General features: G+C 40.1%; 1 protein-coding gene across 11 annotated transcripts in view; it reads right to left on the bottom strand.

Annotated features, from left to right (window-relative positions):
* ptprt (protein tyrosine phosphatase receptor type T) overlaps positions 1-21907 on the bottom strand; it is a 541100-nt gene that overhangs the window by 147871 nt on the left and 371322 nt on the right. For 5 of the 11 annotated variants that reach the window (XM_062050776.1, XM_062050836.1, XM_062050792.1 and 2 more), the window contains one exon: positions 18543-18575. The exons of the other annotated variants lie outside the window; for them this stretch is intronic. In XM_062050776.1, coding sequence (XP_061906760.1) covers positions 18543-18575 — 33 coding nt within the window. The remainder of the gene's footprint in view (positions 1-18542; positions 18576-21907) is intronic. 11 annotated transcript variants of the gene reach the window in all.

Below are 21907 nucleotides of genomic sequence, written 5' to 3'. Positions count from 1 at the left end.
TGTGTAAACATATAGAATTAGGATTAAAATTATGGCAAATGTATTTAACATGGTATGATATTTAAAGGTTATTGCTAAATCCTATATTTTTTTATACATTGTAAAATGTTAGCTTTTAATCCAGAATGTATCTCTTTATTTATATAAAGTTAATTGACTTCATATTTATTAATGTCAATATTATTTGAAATGTACTGTATTTATCTATTATGGATTATTTATATATTTATTAGAGCTGTCAAACGATTAAAATATTTAATCGCGATTAATCGCATTTCGTTCATAGTTAACTCTAAATTAATTGCGATTAATCGCAACATTATTAAGTGTACCCTAGGCAGATCATTTTAAAGTTTTTAATACCATAACTGGACAATTACTATGCTTTACTGAAATGTTTTTAAACATTATGCTTTTTTAAACAACTCAACACGAAAATAATATAAACACGTTTTTAAAGAGAATTAAAAAAAAACAAACAGCAGTGCATCGGTGTCTTGCCAGATGTTCTATACATCATTTGTATTCCTGCTTTAGGGGCACTTGCATTAAGAGGAGAGGAGCTACACTTCCATGTTTAGATAGCAGTTTCACGCATTACTAACACAAAATGTGGATTGTTACAATCATTCTTTGATTGTCTAAGATGTTAAGAGAAATTGTGTCTACACAATTGAATGTTTCTGATATTCTGTACTTAGTAGTAGCAAAATAAAACAATTATGGAGAAAGGAAATAATCTTGATAACATTACAGTAAGGTACAGAAATAGAAACAAATATTTCACAATAAAAACATATACAAAATAAAAACAATAGATGATGGTTAGGTTTTTTCATATTCAAAAAGGAGTAGGAAGAAGTGAAACTTATTTACTCCCACCCCTTATTTTTTAAATCAAATAACTAGCTTTCTTATCATCATTATTATTATATACAATAATACATTTACCGGTCTTATTACAATATTTTATCAATAATATTTTACACACATTACTCACTTTTCTTTCGCACAAACATACAGTACCTACGTACAATATACACATACTGTATATAATCACATGAATACAAGTACTAATTGACGGTAACACCAACTAATAACAAGTAAATAACTACCCAAATAATTTGAATAATAATAATAATGTAAATACTTTGTGATTGTTAGAAACCCTCATTGAAAATCACATCTTTGTATCGTTTTTTTAAAACATAATTATGGTTGGACATTATTTTAATGCCACATTCAAACTGTTCCATGATTTAACCCAACATATTGCAATGCAAAAGCTTCTTCGTGTTGTGCGTACATTCTGAATTTTAAGATTGAAATTATCCCTTAAATTATAACCTTTCAGTGAAAACATTTTGCACATTTCCAGACAGTGAATTGTTTTTTTTTGCTTTATATGTAATTTGTACCGTTTGTAGTTCCACAATATCTTTAAATTCCAATAGTTTTGAATTAAAGAACATTGTATTTCTGTGATCCCTATATCCTGCCTTATGAATGACCCTTATTGCTTTCTTCTGCAGGGTGATGAGTGGTTATAGTGTGCTTGTGGAATTATTGCCCCAAACTTCTTCACAACAGTGCAAGTTAATGGCATTCATATCTCTGCATGACAATGTCTTAACCTTCTCTACCTACTTATTAATAAAATGTAATATTCAGCCTGTTAAACATTCTATAATTACTGACTATCAATCAGAACAGGTTATAAAATAATATACTATTGCGATGGTAATATTGTTTAGTGAACTGTAATTACTCAATGTGGGCTGCAGAGCGCAGTGGCCGGCATGCCTGCAGTATTAAACCTAGTCTCAGTGGTAGCGAAGAAGAAGACTCGATTGTTCAAAAAAAGAAGGTCTTCCCCCTTCATATCGCCGCTGCCATTACAATACACTTAACTTCTATCTGCCAGGAAACATTTATTTAGGTAGAAACATCACAGAATATTGATGAAAATCTCTGATAAAAGTGACTTTAGATTTCTTCTCTACCGTCTTTGTTTCTGCTGAGCTTGTATTCCATCCTACTAAAGCAGTTCGAGTAACAACCTACATTTTATGTTTTTAATGCACTTAACTGTAATCCAAACACGGACGTGAAGCTTATCCTCACTCCAAGCAGCAATGCACGCTCAGCGTTTGCTCCAATGATGTCGTCTCACAGCGATTGAAGGTAAAATTATCTTGTCTTGTCCAGAGAACGACTTGCCATGGCTTTGGATCTGAGATTTCCATCAGGTCCCTCCTTCTTTGTGCCTTTCTGCTAGCTATTTTCGAGCCTGTGGCTCAATAGTAACTATACGCCATTACACATTATCCCAAAACTATGGAATGGGCCGAGGGTCAAAATGTTAATTTAAGCCTACTCAGAGGGCTTGTGGTTAGAGTGTCCGCCCTGAGATCGGTAGGTTGTGAGTTCAAACCCCGGCCGAGTCATACTAAAGACTATAAAAATGGGACCCATTACCTCCCTGCTTGGCACTAAGCATCAAGGGTTTGAATTGGGGGTTAAATCACCAAAATGATTCCCGAGCACGGCCACCGCTGTTGCTCACTGCTCCCCTCACCTCCCAGGGGGTGGAACAAGGGGATGGGTCAAATTTCACCACACCTAGTGTGTGTGTGACTATCAGTGGTACTTTTACTTTTAACTTTTAAAAAGAAATATTGCCGTTTAAGGAACTTGTAGTTAACGCGTTATTATTACGTTAACTTTGACAGCCCTTATATTTATTAGTTGATTTTGACACTTTGTTTTCTGCTTCTTTGCTGCATAAGCCACCTATAGTATTTATTATTTATTATTACCCAATGTGAATACTTGTATCTCGCTATTACAAAATAGGGTAACACTTTAGTATGGGGAACATATTCACCATTAATTAGTTACTTATTAACATACAAATTAGTAACATATTGGCTCTTATTTAGTCATTATTAAGTACTCATTAATGCCTTATTCTGCATGGCCTTATTATACAACCAGTAAGCCATTAACTAAGAGTCTTCCCTCAATAACCTCAGAATTATTGCTTATTAGTAACCCTAACCCTAATCCTAACACTTATATGTTCCCCTAGTAGCCAAATAACTCTAAATCAAGTCTTTGTTACTTTAATAAGCAACTAATTAATGGTGAATATGTTCCCCATACAAAAGTGTTACCAAAAATAGTAATATTCAACAATTTGGGGACATTTTAATTATCTTTAAAGCCAAACAAAACATTGGAGTGCATGATGTTTTTTTTTTTGTTTTTTTAATTTTTGCTCAAATATTTCAACTAACTGTAATAAAATGTAACTTTTTTTTAAAACTGTTGAGCATTTTGATTAGATCATGTCACAGGTTTACATTAGTTTAAAAAAAACTCATGTTATGCAAATGTGTACTTATTGACAACTGGGAAATCATTTGATCAGAGGGCCTTCAAATTATTAAAATTAACATAAAAAAACATTTAAGTTTTTGGTATTTTTGTTTCGGGCTGAAGTTGATTGAGAGATTTCAGCAACAAAAAAAAAGGATCAATGTTATGCCCCACAATGTTATTTTCTAAGACACCTAGTGGTGGAAATCAGTTTTGCAGTTTGTGTTCTATTTTGACCCTCCTGTTTTGCCGTAGTCAGCTTAGTGAGGGTGTGTTTCAGAGAGCAGTAGAGAACAGTTGAGAGCAGATGTCAAACAAACAGGACGTACTGCAGGCTTTAAGCTTTCTTTTCGACTTTGAAGACTTTGAAGGTCTAAACCTTTTTACAAAATATACGATTGATCCTTCACTAAAAAGACCTAAACTACACTAGACGCTTGGGACTCTTTTTCATCAAGGATTATATCATGTTAGCTATCTGCTAAGCTAACCAGCAAAAAGCAAGAGCAGAATAGTAAAAAGGTTTAACATTCAGTCTGCTTACAAAGGAAAGTGAGCCATTACAGCTGCAGACCAGAAAGACATTCAACAACATATCATGGATGATCAAAACCCTAAACCTGAAGATCGAGGTGCACCTTCTGAACGCTCCAGTCGTACTAATCACTCTGGCAGCTCTAGTCATGGATCACACAGTTTGGCTGTCAGAGCAAGAGCCAGAGCCGAAGCTGCAAGAATCATGGCTACATTTGCGCAAAGACAAGCAAACATGCACGGATTGAAGCTGAACAATCAAAGAAAAAAGCGGAGATCGAATCTGAACAATCAAAGAAAAAAGCGGACCTCGAAGCTGAACAAACAAAGAAAAAAGCGGAGATTGAAGCGGAACAGCAATGTAGAGCAGCTGAAGTACAAGCTAGCCTTGACGCACTGAAGGTACGGACTGTTGCTGCAGCAGCATGCGCTGAGGCTGAAGTCTTGGAAGCCTATGAGGATGAAGTTGGAGAGCCTTCAAGGCAAAGTGTAACAGGTCTGGCTCCATATTCCTCACAGCAACGCACTAGGGAATATGTGCAACAACATTCTGTGGATCATGGTCAGCAACAACTCCGGCATCCAATACAAAAAGCCCTTTATTCACCAGAGCGCCAGCAGTACATGGACAACGGTGATTACGTTTTATCGCCAAAGTGCCAGCAATACATGGACAACGGTGATATGGAAATACACGGTATGGATGTAAGCAGTTGTTCAGAAAAAAGCAACTCTTTTCATTTTTTGCACAAAAGGCAAGAGGAACGCCAGAGCAGACCCACCACCCACAGCCGACAATGCCGTGGAAGTCCTGTGAAATTCCCTCAAGAAAGATATTTCACACACCAACTTCACTTCGCACGCCACCGAGACCAGCAGCCTAGCCACCAAGGTGCATTTAACTACATGCCCCCTGTGATCAATCAAACTTAGAACAATACCTCATTCGCAAAGAAATAATTAGCACTGGTCTCCTGATGTTTGATGATAGACCTGAGAACTACTGGGCATGGAAGGCTTCCTTTATCAATGCCACTGGCAGCTTGAACCTCACCTACAGCCAGGAGTTAGATTTAATGTCCAAGTGGCTGGGACCAAAGTCTGCAGAGTTGGCCAAACGAATCCGTTCAGCCCACATCCATGAAGCTAAAGAAGGACTCTTTATGTTGTGGAAGAGGCTGGAGGAATGCTATGGGTCAGCTGAAATCATTGAAGATGCTATGTTGAAGAGGTTAGAGGAATTTCCAAGGATTGCAAATAAGGACAACCAAAAATTACAGGAACTAGGAGATCTATTGCTATTGCTGGAAGCAGCAAGAAGAGATGGATTCCTACCTGGACTTTCTTACCTCAACACTCCCCGGGGAGTCACTCCTATAGCGCAGAAGCTCCCGATATACCTTCAGGAGAAGTGGATCTCAGTTGGCTCGAAATTTAAGGAAGACTTTCAAGTTCGATATCCTCCTTTTCACGTCTTTGTACAGTTTATTCAAGACCAAGCAAAGATACGAAATGACCCCAGCTTTTCTGAGCTTGGTGGTGGTTCAAACAGGACAGATAAACTACAGAAAGAAATCAAACAATCTGTGTTCACCAGGAAAACTGATGTGTCCAAAGCAGATGCAGGCAAGCAAAACAAGGAGGAGAAAAGGGTTGAAGATCCAGACAGAGTGTGTCCTTTACATAATAAGCCCCAACCCCTAAGAAAATGTTATGGCTTCCGCAACAAGAGTTTAGAGGAGCGGATAGCCTACCTCAAAGAGAAACACATCTGTTTCAAGTGTTGCGCCTCAACAAGACACTTTGCCAAGGACTGTGATAAAACTGTGCAGTGCAAAGAGTGCGACAGTAGTAGGCACCCAACTGCTTTACACCCTGGCCCAGCAGTAAGAAAACCAGAGAGCTCTGCTGTCATCAAAGATCAAGGCAGGGAGCGAGAAGAGAAAGAGCCTCCAGAGGTCAAGTCAAAATGCACGGAGGTGTGCGAGAAGGCAGTTGGCGCCCGATCATGCTCCAAAATATGCTTGGTCCGTGTATACCCTGCAAGTCAATGACAGAAAGCTGTTAAAGCTTATGCTGTCCTCGATGAGCAGAGTAACAGGTCGCTGGCCAAGAGTGAGCTATTTGACCTGTTTGGCATTGGATCAGGTGCCACTCCTTACACCCTTAAAACATGTGCAGGGGTCATGGAAACATCAGGAAGACGCGCAAATAATCTTATTGTAGAGTCAATAGATGGCAGTGTACAGATCCCACTGCCAACATTAATTGAGTGTGATATGATGCCCGATGACCGTGCAGAGATCCCCTCAGCAGAAATAGCACATCATTATCCGCACCTCAAGCCAGTGGTAGATAAAATACCAGCTATTGATCCTGACGCAGATATTGTCATGCTTCTCGGCAGAGGCGTCCTACGTGTACACAAAGTACGTAGACAGTACAATGGACCCAACAATGCACCATATGCTCAGAAATTGGACCTCGGCTGGGTCATTGTCGGAGACGTATGTCTAAAGGGAGTCCACAAGCCAAGCAGCATTAATGTCTATAGGACCAATGTCCTACCTAATGGACGGACGTCGTTCCTGAGTCCAGTTCGACAAGAACACACCAAGGTCACGTAAAGAGACAGGTCTCCTGGAAGATGACACTGATGAACTTGGAAGCAACATATTTGAGAGGACAAAGGAGGATGAAAAAATAGCATGGTCTATTGATGACAAAGCCTTCCTTGAGATCATGGACAACAATGTCTACATGAATGATGCTAACACCTGGGTAGCACCCTTACCATTCCGTTTCCCAAGACAACGTCTGCCGAACAATAGAGAGCAAACGGCAAAACGACTGTCATCTCTATGTCGCACACTGGAAAGAAAGCCAGTTATGAAAGAACAATACACAGAGTTCATGCAGACAATCTTTGAGTCAGGACAAGCAGAGCTAGCTCCACCATTGAAGGAGAAGCAAGAGTGCTGGTACTTACCAACCTTTGGTGTCTATCATCCTCAAAAGCTGGATCAAATACGCGTGGTGTTTGATTCTAGTGCTAAACACGGAGGCATTTCCCTCAACGACGTCCTCTTGAAAGGACCAGACCTGAATAATACCCTTCTTGGAGTCCTTATTCGCTTCCGCAGAGAGCCGGTTGCAGTGTCCACCGACATACAGCAGATGTTTTACTGTTTCACAGTCTGGAAAGAACACCGTGACTTTCTAAGATTCTTGTGGTTCGAAGACAACGACTTCACAAAACCAGTGACTGAATACCGAATGACGGTGCATGTGTTCGGTAACAGCCCTTCGCCAGCTGTGGCCATTTATGGCTTGAGAAGGGCAGCTGAAGAGGGAGAGAGAGAGAACATGGTACAGATGCGAAGCAGTTCATAATGAGGAACTTCTATGTAGATGATGGGCTTGCATCATTCTCCAATGCTGGGGAAACCATCACCGTACTGTCAAATGCAAGGGAGATGTTGGCAGAGTCAAGCATCAGGCTACATAAGATAGCATCTAACAGCAACACTGTTTTGGATGCTTTCCCCCCAGAAGACCATGCCAAAGGCCTTAAGGATCTCGACCTGACATCTGATCCACTGCCACTCCAACGCAGTTTAGGCCTCAGATGGGACCTTCAAACAGACAGTTTCTCCTTCTGTGTGTCTGACAAAGAAAAGCCATTTACAAGAAGGGGAATCCTTTCAGTGGTCAACAGTCTCTATGATCCCTTGGGGTTCGTGGCACCTGTCACAGTTCAGGGCAAGGCTCTCGTGAGAGATGTCTCCACAGAAGAGTATGATTGGGACACTCCGCTACCAGAAGACAAAGCAACCCAGTGGAATGATTGGAAAGATTCCCTGAAGGAACTTATTCAGCTCCAGATCCAGAGAACCTACATCTCTGTTTCTCTGCTCGCCACAGTATACAGATAGATTTGTGTGTTCTCAGATGCATCAACTATGGCTATATCAGCTGTAGCATACCTCAGGGCAATCGATACAGAAGGACACAACCATGTCGGGTTTATCATGGGGAAATCCAAGCTGGCTCCACGTCCTGCTCACACTGTCCCTCGTTTGGAATTGTGTGCAGCCGTCTTGGCAGTGGAAATTGCAGAGACGATAATGGATGACATCGATGTAGAGATTCACAAAGTCAAGTTCTACACAGACAGCAAGATCGTACTGGGCTACATACATAATGCGTCCAGAAACTTCTATGTCCACGTGGCAAACAGAGTGACAAGAATAAGAAGGTCCTCTACCCCAGAGCAATGGCACTACATCAACACCAAACTTAATCCTGCAGATCACGGATCTAGGTCTGTCTCAGCGGCTCTCCTACCAGATACCAACTGGCTGACAGGTCCAGCTTTTCTAAGAAATCCAGAAGTAGATGAAGTTCTACAGCCAGAGGCATTTAACCTTCTGCATCCTGAGACTGATGTGGAAGTTTGCCCTCAAGTTTCAACCTATGCTACGAAAGCCACAAGTGGACTTATTGGCTCTCACCGGTTTGAAAGATTATCCAGCTGGAAATCTCTTACTCGAGCAATAGCCAAGCTTGTCCAAAAGGCTAGAATCTTCTGGAAAACTTCAGACGGTATCCAGAGAAAAGATGAACTCCGTCAAGCAAGACTGGTCATATTGAAAACAACACAACAAGATGTGTACAAAGAGGAAATGAAAAGCCTAGCAAAGGGTGAAGAGTTGTCTCGACACAGTCCGCTCAAGAGTGTGGATCCCATCTTTGACGATGAAGGATTGCTGAGAATCGGAGGTCGGAATTCAGCAGCAGACATGACCTGGGAAGAAAAGCATCCGATCATTCTTCCAAAAGACAATCACATATCTACCTTGTTGGTACGATACTACCACGAACAAGTGGCCCATCAAGGCAGACACTTCACTGAAGGCGCAGTTCGGACAGCTGGACTGTGGATAACAGGAAGTAAGAGACTTGTGTCAAGTGTGATAAACAAATGTGTCATCTGCAAAAGAATGAGAGGAAAGCTCGAAGAACAGAAAATGTCTAACTTACCTGCGAAAAGACTTACCCTGAATCCTCCTTTCACGAACGTAGGACTGGACATCTTTGGGCCTTGGACCATCTCAGCGCGCAGGACAAGAGGTGGATATGCAGAGAATAAACGCTGGGCAGTCATGTTCACCTGTCTGAGTACACGAGCGGTACACATCGAGCTCATAGAGACAATGTCAACCTCCAGTTTCATTAATGCCTTAAGAAGATTCACCGCCATCAGAGGGCCTGTGAGACTCCTGCGTTCCGATCAAGGCACACACTTTATTGGAGCTTGCAGAGAACTGCAAATAAACTCTGAAGACCCGGAGTTGAAAGCTCACTTGCAGGACAAAGGCTGTACCTGGATATTCAATCCGCCACATTCCTCTCATATGGGAGGTGTGTGGGAAAGGATGATTGGCATTGCACGCCGCATTTTGGATGCCATGTTGCTTAAGGACAACTGCCGCCTCTCCCACGAGGTACTTGTGACACTCATGAGTGAAATCATGGCAATCATGAATGCAAGGCCTCTAGTTCCAGTATCGTCTGATCCTGACATGCCAGCAGTTCTCACGCCCGCAATGTTGCTTACTCAAAAGACTGATCCAGTATCTGCTCCTCTAGGGAACATGGATCTGAAAGATCTCTATAACAAGCAATGGAGGCAAGTTCAAAGTCTAGCCGAAACTTTCTGGAAACGTTGGAGACAAGAGTACTTGGCGACCCTTCAGCCACGCAGGAAGTGGAAGTCAGAAAGACCAAACTTGCAAGTAGGCGATGTGGTACTCCTCAAGACACTCAAGTAAAGAGGAATGAGTGGCCCACCGGCATCATTGAGGAAACCTTCCCCAGCCGTGACGGAATGATTCGAAAAGTGAATGTGAAGATCATCAAACATAAGGTTTATTCCAGACCCGTTTCAGAGGTCGTACTGCTCCTCAGTAAAAAGACATAGTGGTATCTTAAAATACCAGACGGGGAGTGTTATGCCCCACAATGTTATTTTCTAAGACACCTAGTGGTGGAAATCAGTTTTGCAGTTTGTGTTCTATTTTGACCCTCCTGTTTTGCCGTAGTCAGCTTAGTGAGGGTGTGTTTCAGAGAGCAGTAGAGAACAGTTGAGAGCAGATGTCAAACAAACAGGACGTACTGCAGGCTTTAAGCTTTCTTTTCGTCTTTGAAGACTTTGAAGGTCTAAACCTTTTTACAAAATATACGATTGATCCTTCACTAAAAAGACCTAAACTACACTAGACGCTTGGGACTCTTTTTTCATCAAGGATGATATCATGTTAGCTATCTGCTAAGCTAACCAGCAAAAAGCAAGAGCAGAATAATCAAGGTGTTTTGAAAAATGAAATGAAATATTTGGTTTTGGGGTATCGTGGAATAATTGCCAATGTATTGTACACCTGTGAAATAATTTGACATTGAAAGTTTAAACTTTAAAATGAAAAAACACTCCTGGGAAAAAAAAACATGTACTTTGGAAGTAAACAAGAAAATCTGTGGCCAAAAATACAGAAAAAAACCAGCCTTTGTCCCCTGAGGGTCCAACACAGGAAGTTAATGTCAGTTACTGTTGAGACCTGGAGATATACGATTATAGGATTAAATAAGATCTGCTTCTTCCTACTCCTTTTTGGACACGTTAAGTTATGTGACGTTCTTCCGTGTCACTTTGTGAAGCACGTCTGGAACAAATGAAAGCATTACCACAAAAAAAAATAAAGCAAAATAAAATATGTTTATCTGTTAAGAGAAGGAGAGGAGCACATCTGACAGCTTCAGTGCACCCGCTGAGAGAGATGGAAAGAAGAGCAAAAGAAGACGAGATGAAAGGAGAGATGAATGTGTGGTGTGATGACAGGTTGGAATGATCGATCCATACCTCCATTGCCAAGAGCACGCACACACGCACACACACACACACACACACACACACACACACACACGCACGCACACATGCACACAATGAGACTGCCTCTCTAATACAAGTAAAACATCAACAACAGACAACAACAAAAACAAAAATCACAAATTCCCCAGCGGATCCGCTTCCTCTTTTTGCCAATATTGGCCAGAATGGTCCTCATCTACTTTGACTGACACTCGGTGAGAGCTTTTTACCAACATTCTTCTTCTCAGGATGTTAATAAAGTGCACTGCGCCCCCAGCGTCGCTGTAAAAGCTGCAGCTGTTAAAACTGCTCATAAATATTAATATGGTGTAGACAAAACCACTCAACCATGTTCTGTGTGTGCGTGCGTGTGCGCATGTGTGTATGTGTGTGTGTGTGTGTGTGTGTGTGTGTGTGTGTGTGTGTGTGTGTGTGCGTGTGTGTATGTGTGTGTGTGAAATGAAGACGAAGAATGAAATTAGTGACATATCAGGCAGCTAAAAAACTTAACTCCTTTTTTCCATCAACAAACAAGATAATACTAAAAGTCACAAATAACAAAGGTAATTACTGAATAAGTGGACATTATTTTTTAAATTGCTCAAGCTGGAAGGAAAATGTGTGATCATGAAATAAGTACGATTATTTAGTGACTTGGAACATTGTTAGTGTGCATTATTTGATGATTGAATTATAATGTGGGAACATTTATTTCAATTAGAGATGTCCGATAATGGCTTTTTTGCCGATATCCGATATTCCGATATTCTCCAACTCTTAATTATCGATTCCGATGTCAACCGATACCGATATATAAAGTCGTGGAATTAACACATTATTATGCCTAATTTTGTTGTGATGCCCCACTGGATGCATTAAACAATGTAACAAGGTTTTCTAAAATAAATCAACTCAAGTTATGGAAAAAAATGCCAACATGGCACTGCCATATTTATTATTGAAGTCACAAAGTGCATAATTTTTTTTACATGCCTCAAAACAGCAGCTTGGAATTTGGGACATGCTCTCCCTGAGAGAGCATGAGGAGGTTGAGGTGAGCGGGGTTAGGGGGTGTATATTGTAGCGTCCCGAAAGAGTTAGTGCTGCAAGGGGTTCTGGGTATTTGTTCTGTTGTGTTTATGTTGTGTTACGGTGCGGATGTCCTCCCGAAATGTGTTTTTCATTCTTGTTTGGTGTGGGTTCACAGTGTGGCGCATATTTGTAACAGTGTTAAAGTTGTTTATACGGCCACCCTCAGTGTGACCTGTATGGCTGTTGACCAAGTATGCATGGCATTAACTTGTGTGTGTGAAAAGCTGTAGATATTATGTGACTGGGCCGTCACACAAAGGAAGTGCCTTTAAGGTTTATTGGCGCTCTGTACTTCTCCCTATGTCCGTGTGCACAACGGCGTTTTAAAAAGTCATACATTTTACTTTTTGAAACCGATACCGATAATTTAGAAACTGATACCGATAATTTCCGATATTACATTTTAAAGCATTTATCGGCCGATAATATCGGTTGTCCGATATCATCAGACATCTCTAATTTCAATGGTCATTTTTGGGGAGCGAAAATGGGGAATTCCTGGAAAAAACAACAATATGGGGAATGTTGAAAAACACAAAGCCTGAAAAATTGGAATCAGCTGGGTCTTTTGGTGTTGGATGGGTTTGAAATGATTGACAAATGTGGAAGAAGCAAGAATTCTTAACTGTGGTGACCCGATCCGATTTTAATATCGGATATTGGTCTGATTTAAGCAAAAAAAAAAAAATCAGTATCAGATTATATTGGCTTGCATGTCAAATGTCCAATAGACAGTCCTGCTGCATGTTTACTTGTGCAAAGCTGGACAGCCAGTTGACATGTAAATGTTCTCCAAATAAACACACAAGGTGGTCATTTACAAAATGTAAACATGGTAAACTGTAGTCTAATAGGAGCTAGCAGCGACAGACACATAACAATAATTGAATAATATTGCAGTCTAAAACAGCACATTTGTCAATATAAACAAGTATCAAATAACTATAGTTGCATATCAATAACACAAACAAAGTCTCCAAGGCAGAAGCATATAAAAAATATCCAGTAACAAACGCATCATTTCACTTCCTGTGCCGGGAGTTTAACTTCATGAATGATTGTGCCCACTTGGTGTTGCAAAGAAAAACGGCATAAATCCATTCCGAACAGTTTTTTAAACCTACCCATCATTCTCTGTTTGACACTTGGTCACACCTTTTCTAACATTCCACTAGGATTGTACGGTATATCGGTATTAGTATAGTACCGCATTACTAATGAATCATATTCGGTACTGTACCGCCTCTAAAAAGTACTGGTCATCCCCCAAAACTCATCCCCACCCGTCGTCGTCATCACGTCGTTTACGAGCAGACGAGCATGTTCGGCAGTGCACACACACAGAGTACTTACAAGCAGACACAGTGTGTAGACAGAAAAGGGAGAACGGACGCATTTTGGCTTAAAAACTAAAGATAAAGGTGAAGTTATAACACTGAAACGCCCTCAGGAAGAGGTGCTTTAAGACATGGCTAGTTAGCTAACGTACAGCCGCAGTCTGCAGTGTATTAGCTACTTCAAAATCACTAATCCTCGCCTCCATGGCGACAAATAAAGTAAGCTTCTTACAAGTATCATCCCTGCAGGACGAGGGATAGCTAAACATGTTTCACTACACACCGTAGCTCACCAGCGTCAAAATGTAAACAAACGCCATTGTTGGATCTACACCTGACATCCACTGTAATGATACCAAGTACAATAGCGTATCTAGTCGATACTACTATGATTATGTCGATATGTTTTGGCATCACAGCATTTTCTTTCATTTTTTAAAAATGTGTATTATGTTTATAAACTCAGGAAATATGTCTCTGGACACATGAGGACTTTGAATACGACCAATGTATGATCCTGTAACTACTTGGTATCGGATTGATACCCAAATATGTGGTATCATCCAAAACTAATGTAAAGTATCAAACAACAGAATAATAAGTGATTATTACATTTTAACAGAAGTGTAGATAGAACATGTTAAAAGAGAAAGTAAGCAGATATTAACAGTAAATGAACAAGTAGATTAATAATTCATTTTCTACCACTTGTCCTTAATAATTTTGACAAAATAATAGAATGGTAAATGACACAATATGTTACTGCATATGTCAGCAGCTAAATTAGGAGCCTTTGTTTGTTTAATTACTAGTACAAGATAAGTTGTCTTGTATATTCACTATTTTATTTAAGAACAAACTTGCAATAAGAAACATATGTTTAGTGTACCCTAAGATTTTTTGTTAAAATAAAGCCAATAATGCAATTTTTTGTGGTGCCCTTTATTTAGAAAAGTACCGAAAAGTATCAAAATAATTTTAGTACCGGTACCGGTACCAAAATATTGGTATTCAATCAATCTATCAATCAATGTTTATTTATATAGCCCTAAATCACAAGTGTCTCAAAGGGCTGCACAAGCCACAACGACATCCTCGGTACAGAGCCCACATATTGGGACAACACTGCTTTCCACACTACAACATAATACAATTATGTTTAATTCAGTATTGGGCAATACTCAAGGCTTTAATATCGTTATGATATCGGAAGTGAAAACGTTGTATCGGGACAGCCTTAATTCTTAAGATGAAAGGGGATTTTTATGATAGACAATGTATAATTTAGGAGACGTTGAGAGTTTTTTGTACAGTTTGTGGAAAATTGTTAGTCTCAATGTCCTGAATGAGCTGAATGTTTTCAGGTTGGAATGGTATGACAAATTTACAAAATGTAGAATTCCTAAAAATTGTGGAATTATGGGAAATGTGGGCATTTTGAGCGGCAATCTTTCAGTAAATGGCCTGCATGGCGTGAATGACACATTACATAGTCCGAAGGGGTTGAGAACTACAACAATGGTTGAGCGTAAATAAAAATAGGCACTTGGATTGTTTCCCTGGCTTCCAGAATCTCCCGAAGGACAGTGCGGGGAAGACACAACAAACTCCCTTCTTGTCTCTCATGGACACACACCTGTTGTTGTTGACTTCGGACTAGCGACTGCACGACATCAAGGCCGCGGAATAGAGACACGCTTCAGGCTTACACACACACATGTATTCACAAAAAATGTATGCTACACACACATACCCCAACCCCCCAACCAACGCCCTTGACGCGAATCCCTTAGGGGTAATGGACGGATTGGCAGCACCTGAAGAGCTGCAGCCTGCAACCGTGGCCCCAACTCCCTCCCCTCTGTTGCTTGTCTCGAGATGTTGTAATATGTATATGTGCTTTGCTATGGAGGTTTTTTCCCACTCCAGACTGGGCTCCTAAGGGGGTCCCAGTCTAGACTGTATTTTTTTACTCATCCTACCCCAGCGTTGACCTTTTTCCCATCTTTTACGGGGCGCCTTGTGGCGACCCATCAGCGTTCCTGTTCTGTAACCCTGTACACTGTTTGTCTAATCTTGAATGGCTTTGTGCTGAAAACAAAGTTTTATTATACTTGTGCAATGACAATAAATACCTACTGTACCTACTTACCTACAATAGGAATAATACAATAGGAGAGTTTTGTCGCATAGATACATTCAGTATGTGAGTTTTGATGCCCTGAGCTCAGACATTCCAGAAAAATATAGTGCTCCACTTCTTTTTACACTTGCATGACACATCCTAGCACTGAGGCAGACAGTAAGAACAAAACACGTGCCCTGGCTAGTCCAGGAGAGCAAGAGATGGTGGTGGTCGCTAGGACAACCACAGAGATGCAATTGTCCTTCTTACAAACCAGAGGAGGATGAAAGCCGTTCAAGTGAACACACTTTGAAGTGTGTTCACTTGACCTCACATTGTTGTTGTTAAAAGTGAACTTTAAAAAGCCTCATTTACACACCGGATGTAAATGAGGCATAGGTTGGAGTTCAAATCCCAGCCGAGTCATACCAAAGACTATAAAAATGGGACCCATAACCTCCCTGCTTGGCACTAAGCAACAAAGGGTTGGAGTTGGGGGTTAAATCACCAAAATGATTCCCGGGCGCGGCGCCGCTGCTGCCCACTGCTCCCCACTGCTCCCCAAGGGGATTGGACAAATGCAGAGGACACATTTCACCACATCTAGTGTGTGTGTGACAATCATTGGTACTTTAATCTTTAATCTTTAATTTTATGAAGAAGTGAGGCGTGTTGCAGTTTCATCACTAAGACAGGCGCATGCTGTCTTAAACCCAAGGTGGCTTGGGTAGACATATTACCTTGGCGAGATATGAGCGCATATTAATGTGACACATCCGGGTTGTTTTTTTTTGCACTTTTGAACTGATGAAGCCTACTCAAATGAGAGGCGAAACGTCTTCTAAGACAAACCAAACAGTCCCGTTGGGATTGATTGAATGCCCTGAGATTACAATGACCTGGATGAATGAGAACATTCATAGACATAGCAGTATTTCCAATCATAGAACACACAAATACACACACACTGACTAATTGTTGTCTAATTACTAAAGTTTGTGAAATGTAACTGTGTAAGAGCAATTCCGTTGGCAATATAGTGTCTGTGTATGTGTTTGTATTGGTGTAATGATTATCAGTGAAATCCACCACAATACACACACACATTGCACAACCTAAATGGAAGCGCTATCACAATATAGTCTGTTAAAATGCATACATGTTTATTATAATGTGAATTAATTAACAGCCAAATTCCACCCCCAACAACAAACACCGACATGTGCACTGCTCATATGCACTAATCTGGTGTTTTATATTACTTTCTGCTTTGAAAGTTTGTGAAACCTAACCGCAGAGGAGCGATCACATTGTAGTCTGTTACAATGCACACGTTTGTAATGAGAATCGATTATCAGCACTATCCCCATTCAAAAACACACACTGGTGTGGACTAATTGTTTATTTTTTTATTTTTTTTATGAAAGTTTGTGAAATGTAACTGTGGAGGAGTGATTGCAATTCAGTCAAAAATGTTGTTTGTATCAATACATCCGTGCGGATTGGACACTGGCCGAGAGTTAGTGGGCGGCCGAGGGTGGAGTCGGCTCTCATGGTTGCTTTGTTGGGTCTGCTCCCCCCACCCCAGCAGACGATGCCGTGCAACCCCGCAGAGGCCACCACAGTGAATGTTTTTTTTGTTGTTGTTGTTTCGTTTTAATTTTGTAGCTCTATGTAGAAATGGCTGGTTACATCAGCTCTGCTCTTTTAATGGCTTTAATGTCTTTTGATATTTGATGTTTCCCTCTTACACACATGCTTATGTGTGCTATGGCTACGAGGTTTTTTCCCCTTGGTCTCAGTCTGGACTCCCTCTCCAGGGGCCTAGGCTTAGACGCTCACCTTTTTTGTAAAGGGTGCCGGAAGTTGGCAGACCCTGTTCTGTCTTCCTTTAATGTTTGTCGGCTTTTGAATGGGATTGTGCTAAAAATGTTAATTTCCCCTCGGGATTATTAAAGTATTTCTGATTCTGATATCGGTTATCAGCGAAATCCACACACACGCTGCACACGCACTTGTGTTCACCCCAAATGTAACTGTACAGGAGCAATCACAACGCACACATGCTTGTATTGTGAATTGATTATCAGCAGTATCCCCATTCAAAAACACACACGTGTCGACTAATTGGTGTCTTTCTTTTATGAAAGTTCGTGAAATGTAACTGTGAAGGAGCGATTGCAATTCAGTCGGCAATGTTGTGCGTGTTTATGTGTTTGTATCAATACATCCATGCGGACTGGACACTGGCCGAGAGTTAGTGGGCGGCCGAGGGTGGAGTCGGCTCTCTTGGTTGCTTTGTTGGGTCTGCTCCTCCCACCCCAGCAGACGATGGCGTGCAACACCGCAGAGACCACCACAGTGTATATGTTTTTTTTTGTTGTTTTACTTTTGTAGCTGTATGTAGAAGTGGCTGGTTGCATCAGCTCTGCTCTTTTAATGGCTTGAATGTCCTTTGTGTTCTTTGATGTTTCCCTCTTACACACATGTTTATGTGTGCTATGGCTATGAGGTTTTTTTTCCCCTTGGCCTCAGTCTGGACTCCCTCTCCAGGGGCCCAGGCTTGGCCTCTCACCTTTTTTTGTGAGGGGCGCCGGAAGTTGGCAGACCCTGTTCTGTCTCCCTGTAATGTTTTTCTGCTCTTGAATGGGATTGTGCTGAAAATTTTAATTTCCCCTCGGGGATTAATAAAGTATTTCTGATTCTGATTCAACGAAATCCACACACACGTTGCACACACACTTGTGTTCACCCCAAACATAACTGTAGAGAAGCATTCACATTATAGTCTGTAAAAAACCTACATGTTTGTATTGCAAATTGATTATCAGCCAAATTCCACCCCTAACAACATACAAAGACATGTCTGCACTAATTTGGTGTCTTTCTATTGTCTTCAATGGGGAAAGTCTGTGAAATGTAACCGTAGAGGAGCGATCACATTGGTCGGCTACGTTACAGGTGTGTTTGTGCGCACGACTAGTTTGCAGAGCACGTGCACTCTGATCCTCCTCCCAGCACCACTTGAAACGTCACAAATTGCGCCGCATCAGTGATACAAGTGTGTTGTGTAGCCAGACAAGATGGATGTGAAGGGAAACAAAAAGAGGAGAGGAGCTGATGTTGAGAAGCAAACATACGATACCCCACGCTCAGAGTTCTCCATGTGTGAATCTCTCTATCGGAGCAAGGGCAAGGCAGGTACAGGGCAAGGCAGGAGGGGGCGGAGCCAAAACCAGGAAGCAGGATGGAGAGAGACATAAAAGGGCAAGAGACTTGAGTCAGAGAGGTCATGAGAGTGAGCATAAGTCCTTTTTTACCCCCCGCATTGGTTCATATTCTTGACAATTTATCTTTCATCATTTCATTTACAGTTGAAAAAAAAAAAAAAACATTTTAAGCTAACGTGAAAGACATTTATAATTTCCACCTTTGTAGAAAAAAAAAGAAAGGAAGTATTTTGCAAGATGTTAATTACAGAATGTGCTGCTGTTACACTTTTTTTGGAACATTCTTTCAATGACAGATGATAATTTAAGATTCCAAACCTTGCTTTCTGCCATATTTTGGAACAATAGGAGAGAAACAATTCCTTTTTTATTTTTTTGCGGGCAGGATATGAACCTCGCAAATGTGAACTGCTAATTATTCTTGTGGAGAAGCATGATCATGTGTGTGTGTGTGTTTGACTTTTTTTTGTACAAATTTTAATTTAGAGTTTGATTGCTTCATTATTGAAGATGTGCAAAGCTGCGATCTAACACAGGCTGTTCAAACTTTTTTCACATACTGAAAAAAACAAAAGCACATGGGGACATTTAGACCAGGGGTGTCAAACTCATTTTAGCTCAGGGGCCACATGCAGGAAAATGTAAATGACTGTAAAATGTAAATGACTGGTAAAATCATGGCATAAGAACTAAAAAAATAAAACGACTTCAGTTTGTTTTCTTTGTTTGAAAATAGACTAAGTATATTATGGAAATGTACAAATCATAATGTTTTTTTTTTTCATTTACATATTGCGGGTAATAGTATTCTATCTTCATTTGTCGTTATTTATACTTTCTAAATAAATGATGTGATAATGATCATCAGTCAAATAGGTGGAATTGAGTATGGCACAGTTTTAAAATGCTCTCATTAATGTAAATGTTTTTATCTATCAGAATATAAAATTAATAATACAGAAATCAAATCACAGGATGCTATTAATGAAATTGACTCATTTTCCTCAACTGATGTACTCACATCATGTGGTTTATTATATACATATGTAGCATCATTTACTACAAAACGTGTGATTTTGGACTCATTTTAATAATCAAACATGAAGTTAGAAGGGGATACTTTTTATTTCAGCATATTAAAGTGTGTCGAGAAAATGTGTCCCCAGTTATAAGTATAACACAAAATGTACCAATTATCAAAAGCATTAATTTGGGTAGGAATGTCACAGATTACATTACTAACAACATATTTGGCAATCACCGCATGAACGTACACTACCGTTCAAAAGTTTGGGGTCACATTGCAATGTCCTTATTTTTGAAGGAAAAGCACTGTACTTTTCAATGAAGATAACTTTAAACTAGTCTGAACTTTAAAGAAATACACTCTATACATTGCTAATGTGGTATTCTAGCTGCAAATGTCTGGTTTTTGGTGCAATATCTACATAGGTGTATAGAGGCCCATTTCCAGCAACTATCACTCCAGTGTTCTAATGGTACAATGTGTTTGCTCATTGGCTCAGAAGGCTAATTGATGATTAGAAAACCCTTCTGCAATCATGTTCACACATCTGAAAACAGTTTAGCTCGTTACAGAAGCTACAAAACTGACCTTCCTTTGAGCAGATTGAGTTTCTGGAGCATCACATTTGTGGGGTCAATTAAACGCTCAAAATGGCCAGAAAAAGAGAAATTTCATCTGAAACTCGACAGTCTATTCTTGTTCTTAGAAATGAAGGCTATTCCACAAAATTGTTTGAGTGACCCCAAACTTTTGAACGGTAGTGTATAAATCCACATGTTGTATCATTACTATTCCTAATAAGCAGCGTAAGTACGTAGTGTCCAAACATGGAAGTCTTGTCTCGGTCTTAACACAACACATAGCTCCGCCTCCTCTGAAGTCATGCACGCTCTTGCAGCAGGAGATACAAATAATTGCTATTGCAACATCCAGAAGACACATTTAGAACAGCAGTTTCTTTCATCCAAAATGTTTAGCTCATTTTTATACTTGGAAAACTCATCTCGCGGGCCGGATAAAACCTGTTCGCGGGCCTGATTCGGCCCTCTGGCCGTACGTTTGACATCTTGATTTAGACTTTTTTAACTCTCCAACAAGGAATACAAACATCCTTAAGAAGATAACAGTATTCACCTCATCTTTGCACTATTTGTGACAAACTGTATAATTATTATTGTAAACATGATATAGCGAGTGCAATATATGGTATATATGTTCTATCCCAATCCTAGTGAAAAAATATGAGGAGATGTAATTTTTTTACGACTGTCAAAGTTAACCTTTTACCTCGTGCGATTAATCACAACAAATAATCAAGCAGATAAATTGCACAATTTATTTTGAGCACATTTTCATTCAGGTGGAGTACGTTGTTTTACGGTCAGTGATCAGGTCAATGCAAAGATGAGTGAAAAGACTGACTGGGGTGTTGCTATTTCACTTTAAAATACACCTTGACTGAACTTAAGATAAAACTGTGCGCAGGTTATGAGCAAATAAATTACATTCATTCAAGTAAAACATTAGAAAATTGTTCCTGTATGACAATTTGGAAGTAAAATTGCATTTCGTTTTTCAAAGTTTATTTAAATTATGCAGGCAAATAATATACTGCGATTAATCGCAAATAATCAAAACACAAAAGTGTGATTAAAATTAAAGTACCACTGATAGTCACACGCACACACTAGGTGTGGTGAAATTACCCTCTGCATTTGACCCATCCCCTTGTTCCACCCCCTGGGAGGTGAGGGGAGCAGTGAGCGGGAATCATTTTGGTGATTTAACCCCCAATTCCTACCCTTGATGCTGACTGCCAAGCAGGGAGGTAATGGGTCCCATTTTTATAGTCTTTGGTATGAGTCGGCCGGGGTTTGAACTCACGACCTACCGCTCTCAGGGCGGACACTCTAACCACAAGGCCACTGAGCAGGCTTAAACAGAGTAATCTGATTTTAAAAAGTAATTGTTTGACAGCATTCTTTTTTTAACATTTGTTAATAGTTTATCTGAACCTTTTTGCTGTTAGTCTCATTTGTGGCTGTTTGAGTCCACTTTCATTGGTGTCAATGACGTACCAATTTCCACAGAAGGGATGCTGGGCCATTTTTACACTTTAAATGTTTACAACACTGAATCCATTGATGACATGCTAAAACGTTGTACAGTTGTCTTTCCCCACGTCAAATATTACAGCTTCACCACATATTCTTTAAAGCTTTATTTATTTATTTAAAGTTTATAAGTATTACA

Source organism: Entelurus aequoreus, linkage group LG01 (assembly GCF_033978785.1).
Source record: "Entelurus aequoreus isolate RoL-2023_Sb linkage group LG01, RoL_Eaeq_v1.1, whole genome shotgun sequence".
In the NCBI taxonomy this organism is placed as follows: Eukaryota; Metazoa; Chordata; class Actinopteri; order Syngnathiformes; family Syngnathidae; genus Entelurus; species Entelurus aequoreus.
This window is presented reverse-complemented; position numbering and strand designations above follow the sequence as displayed.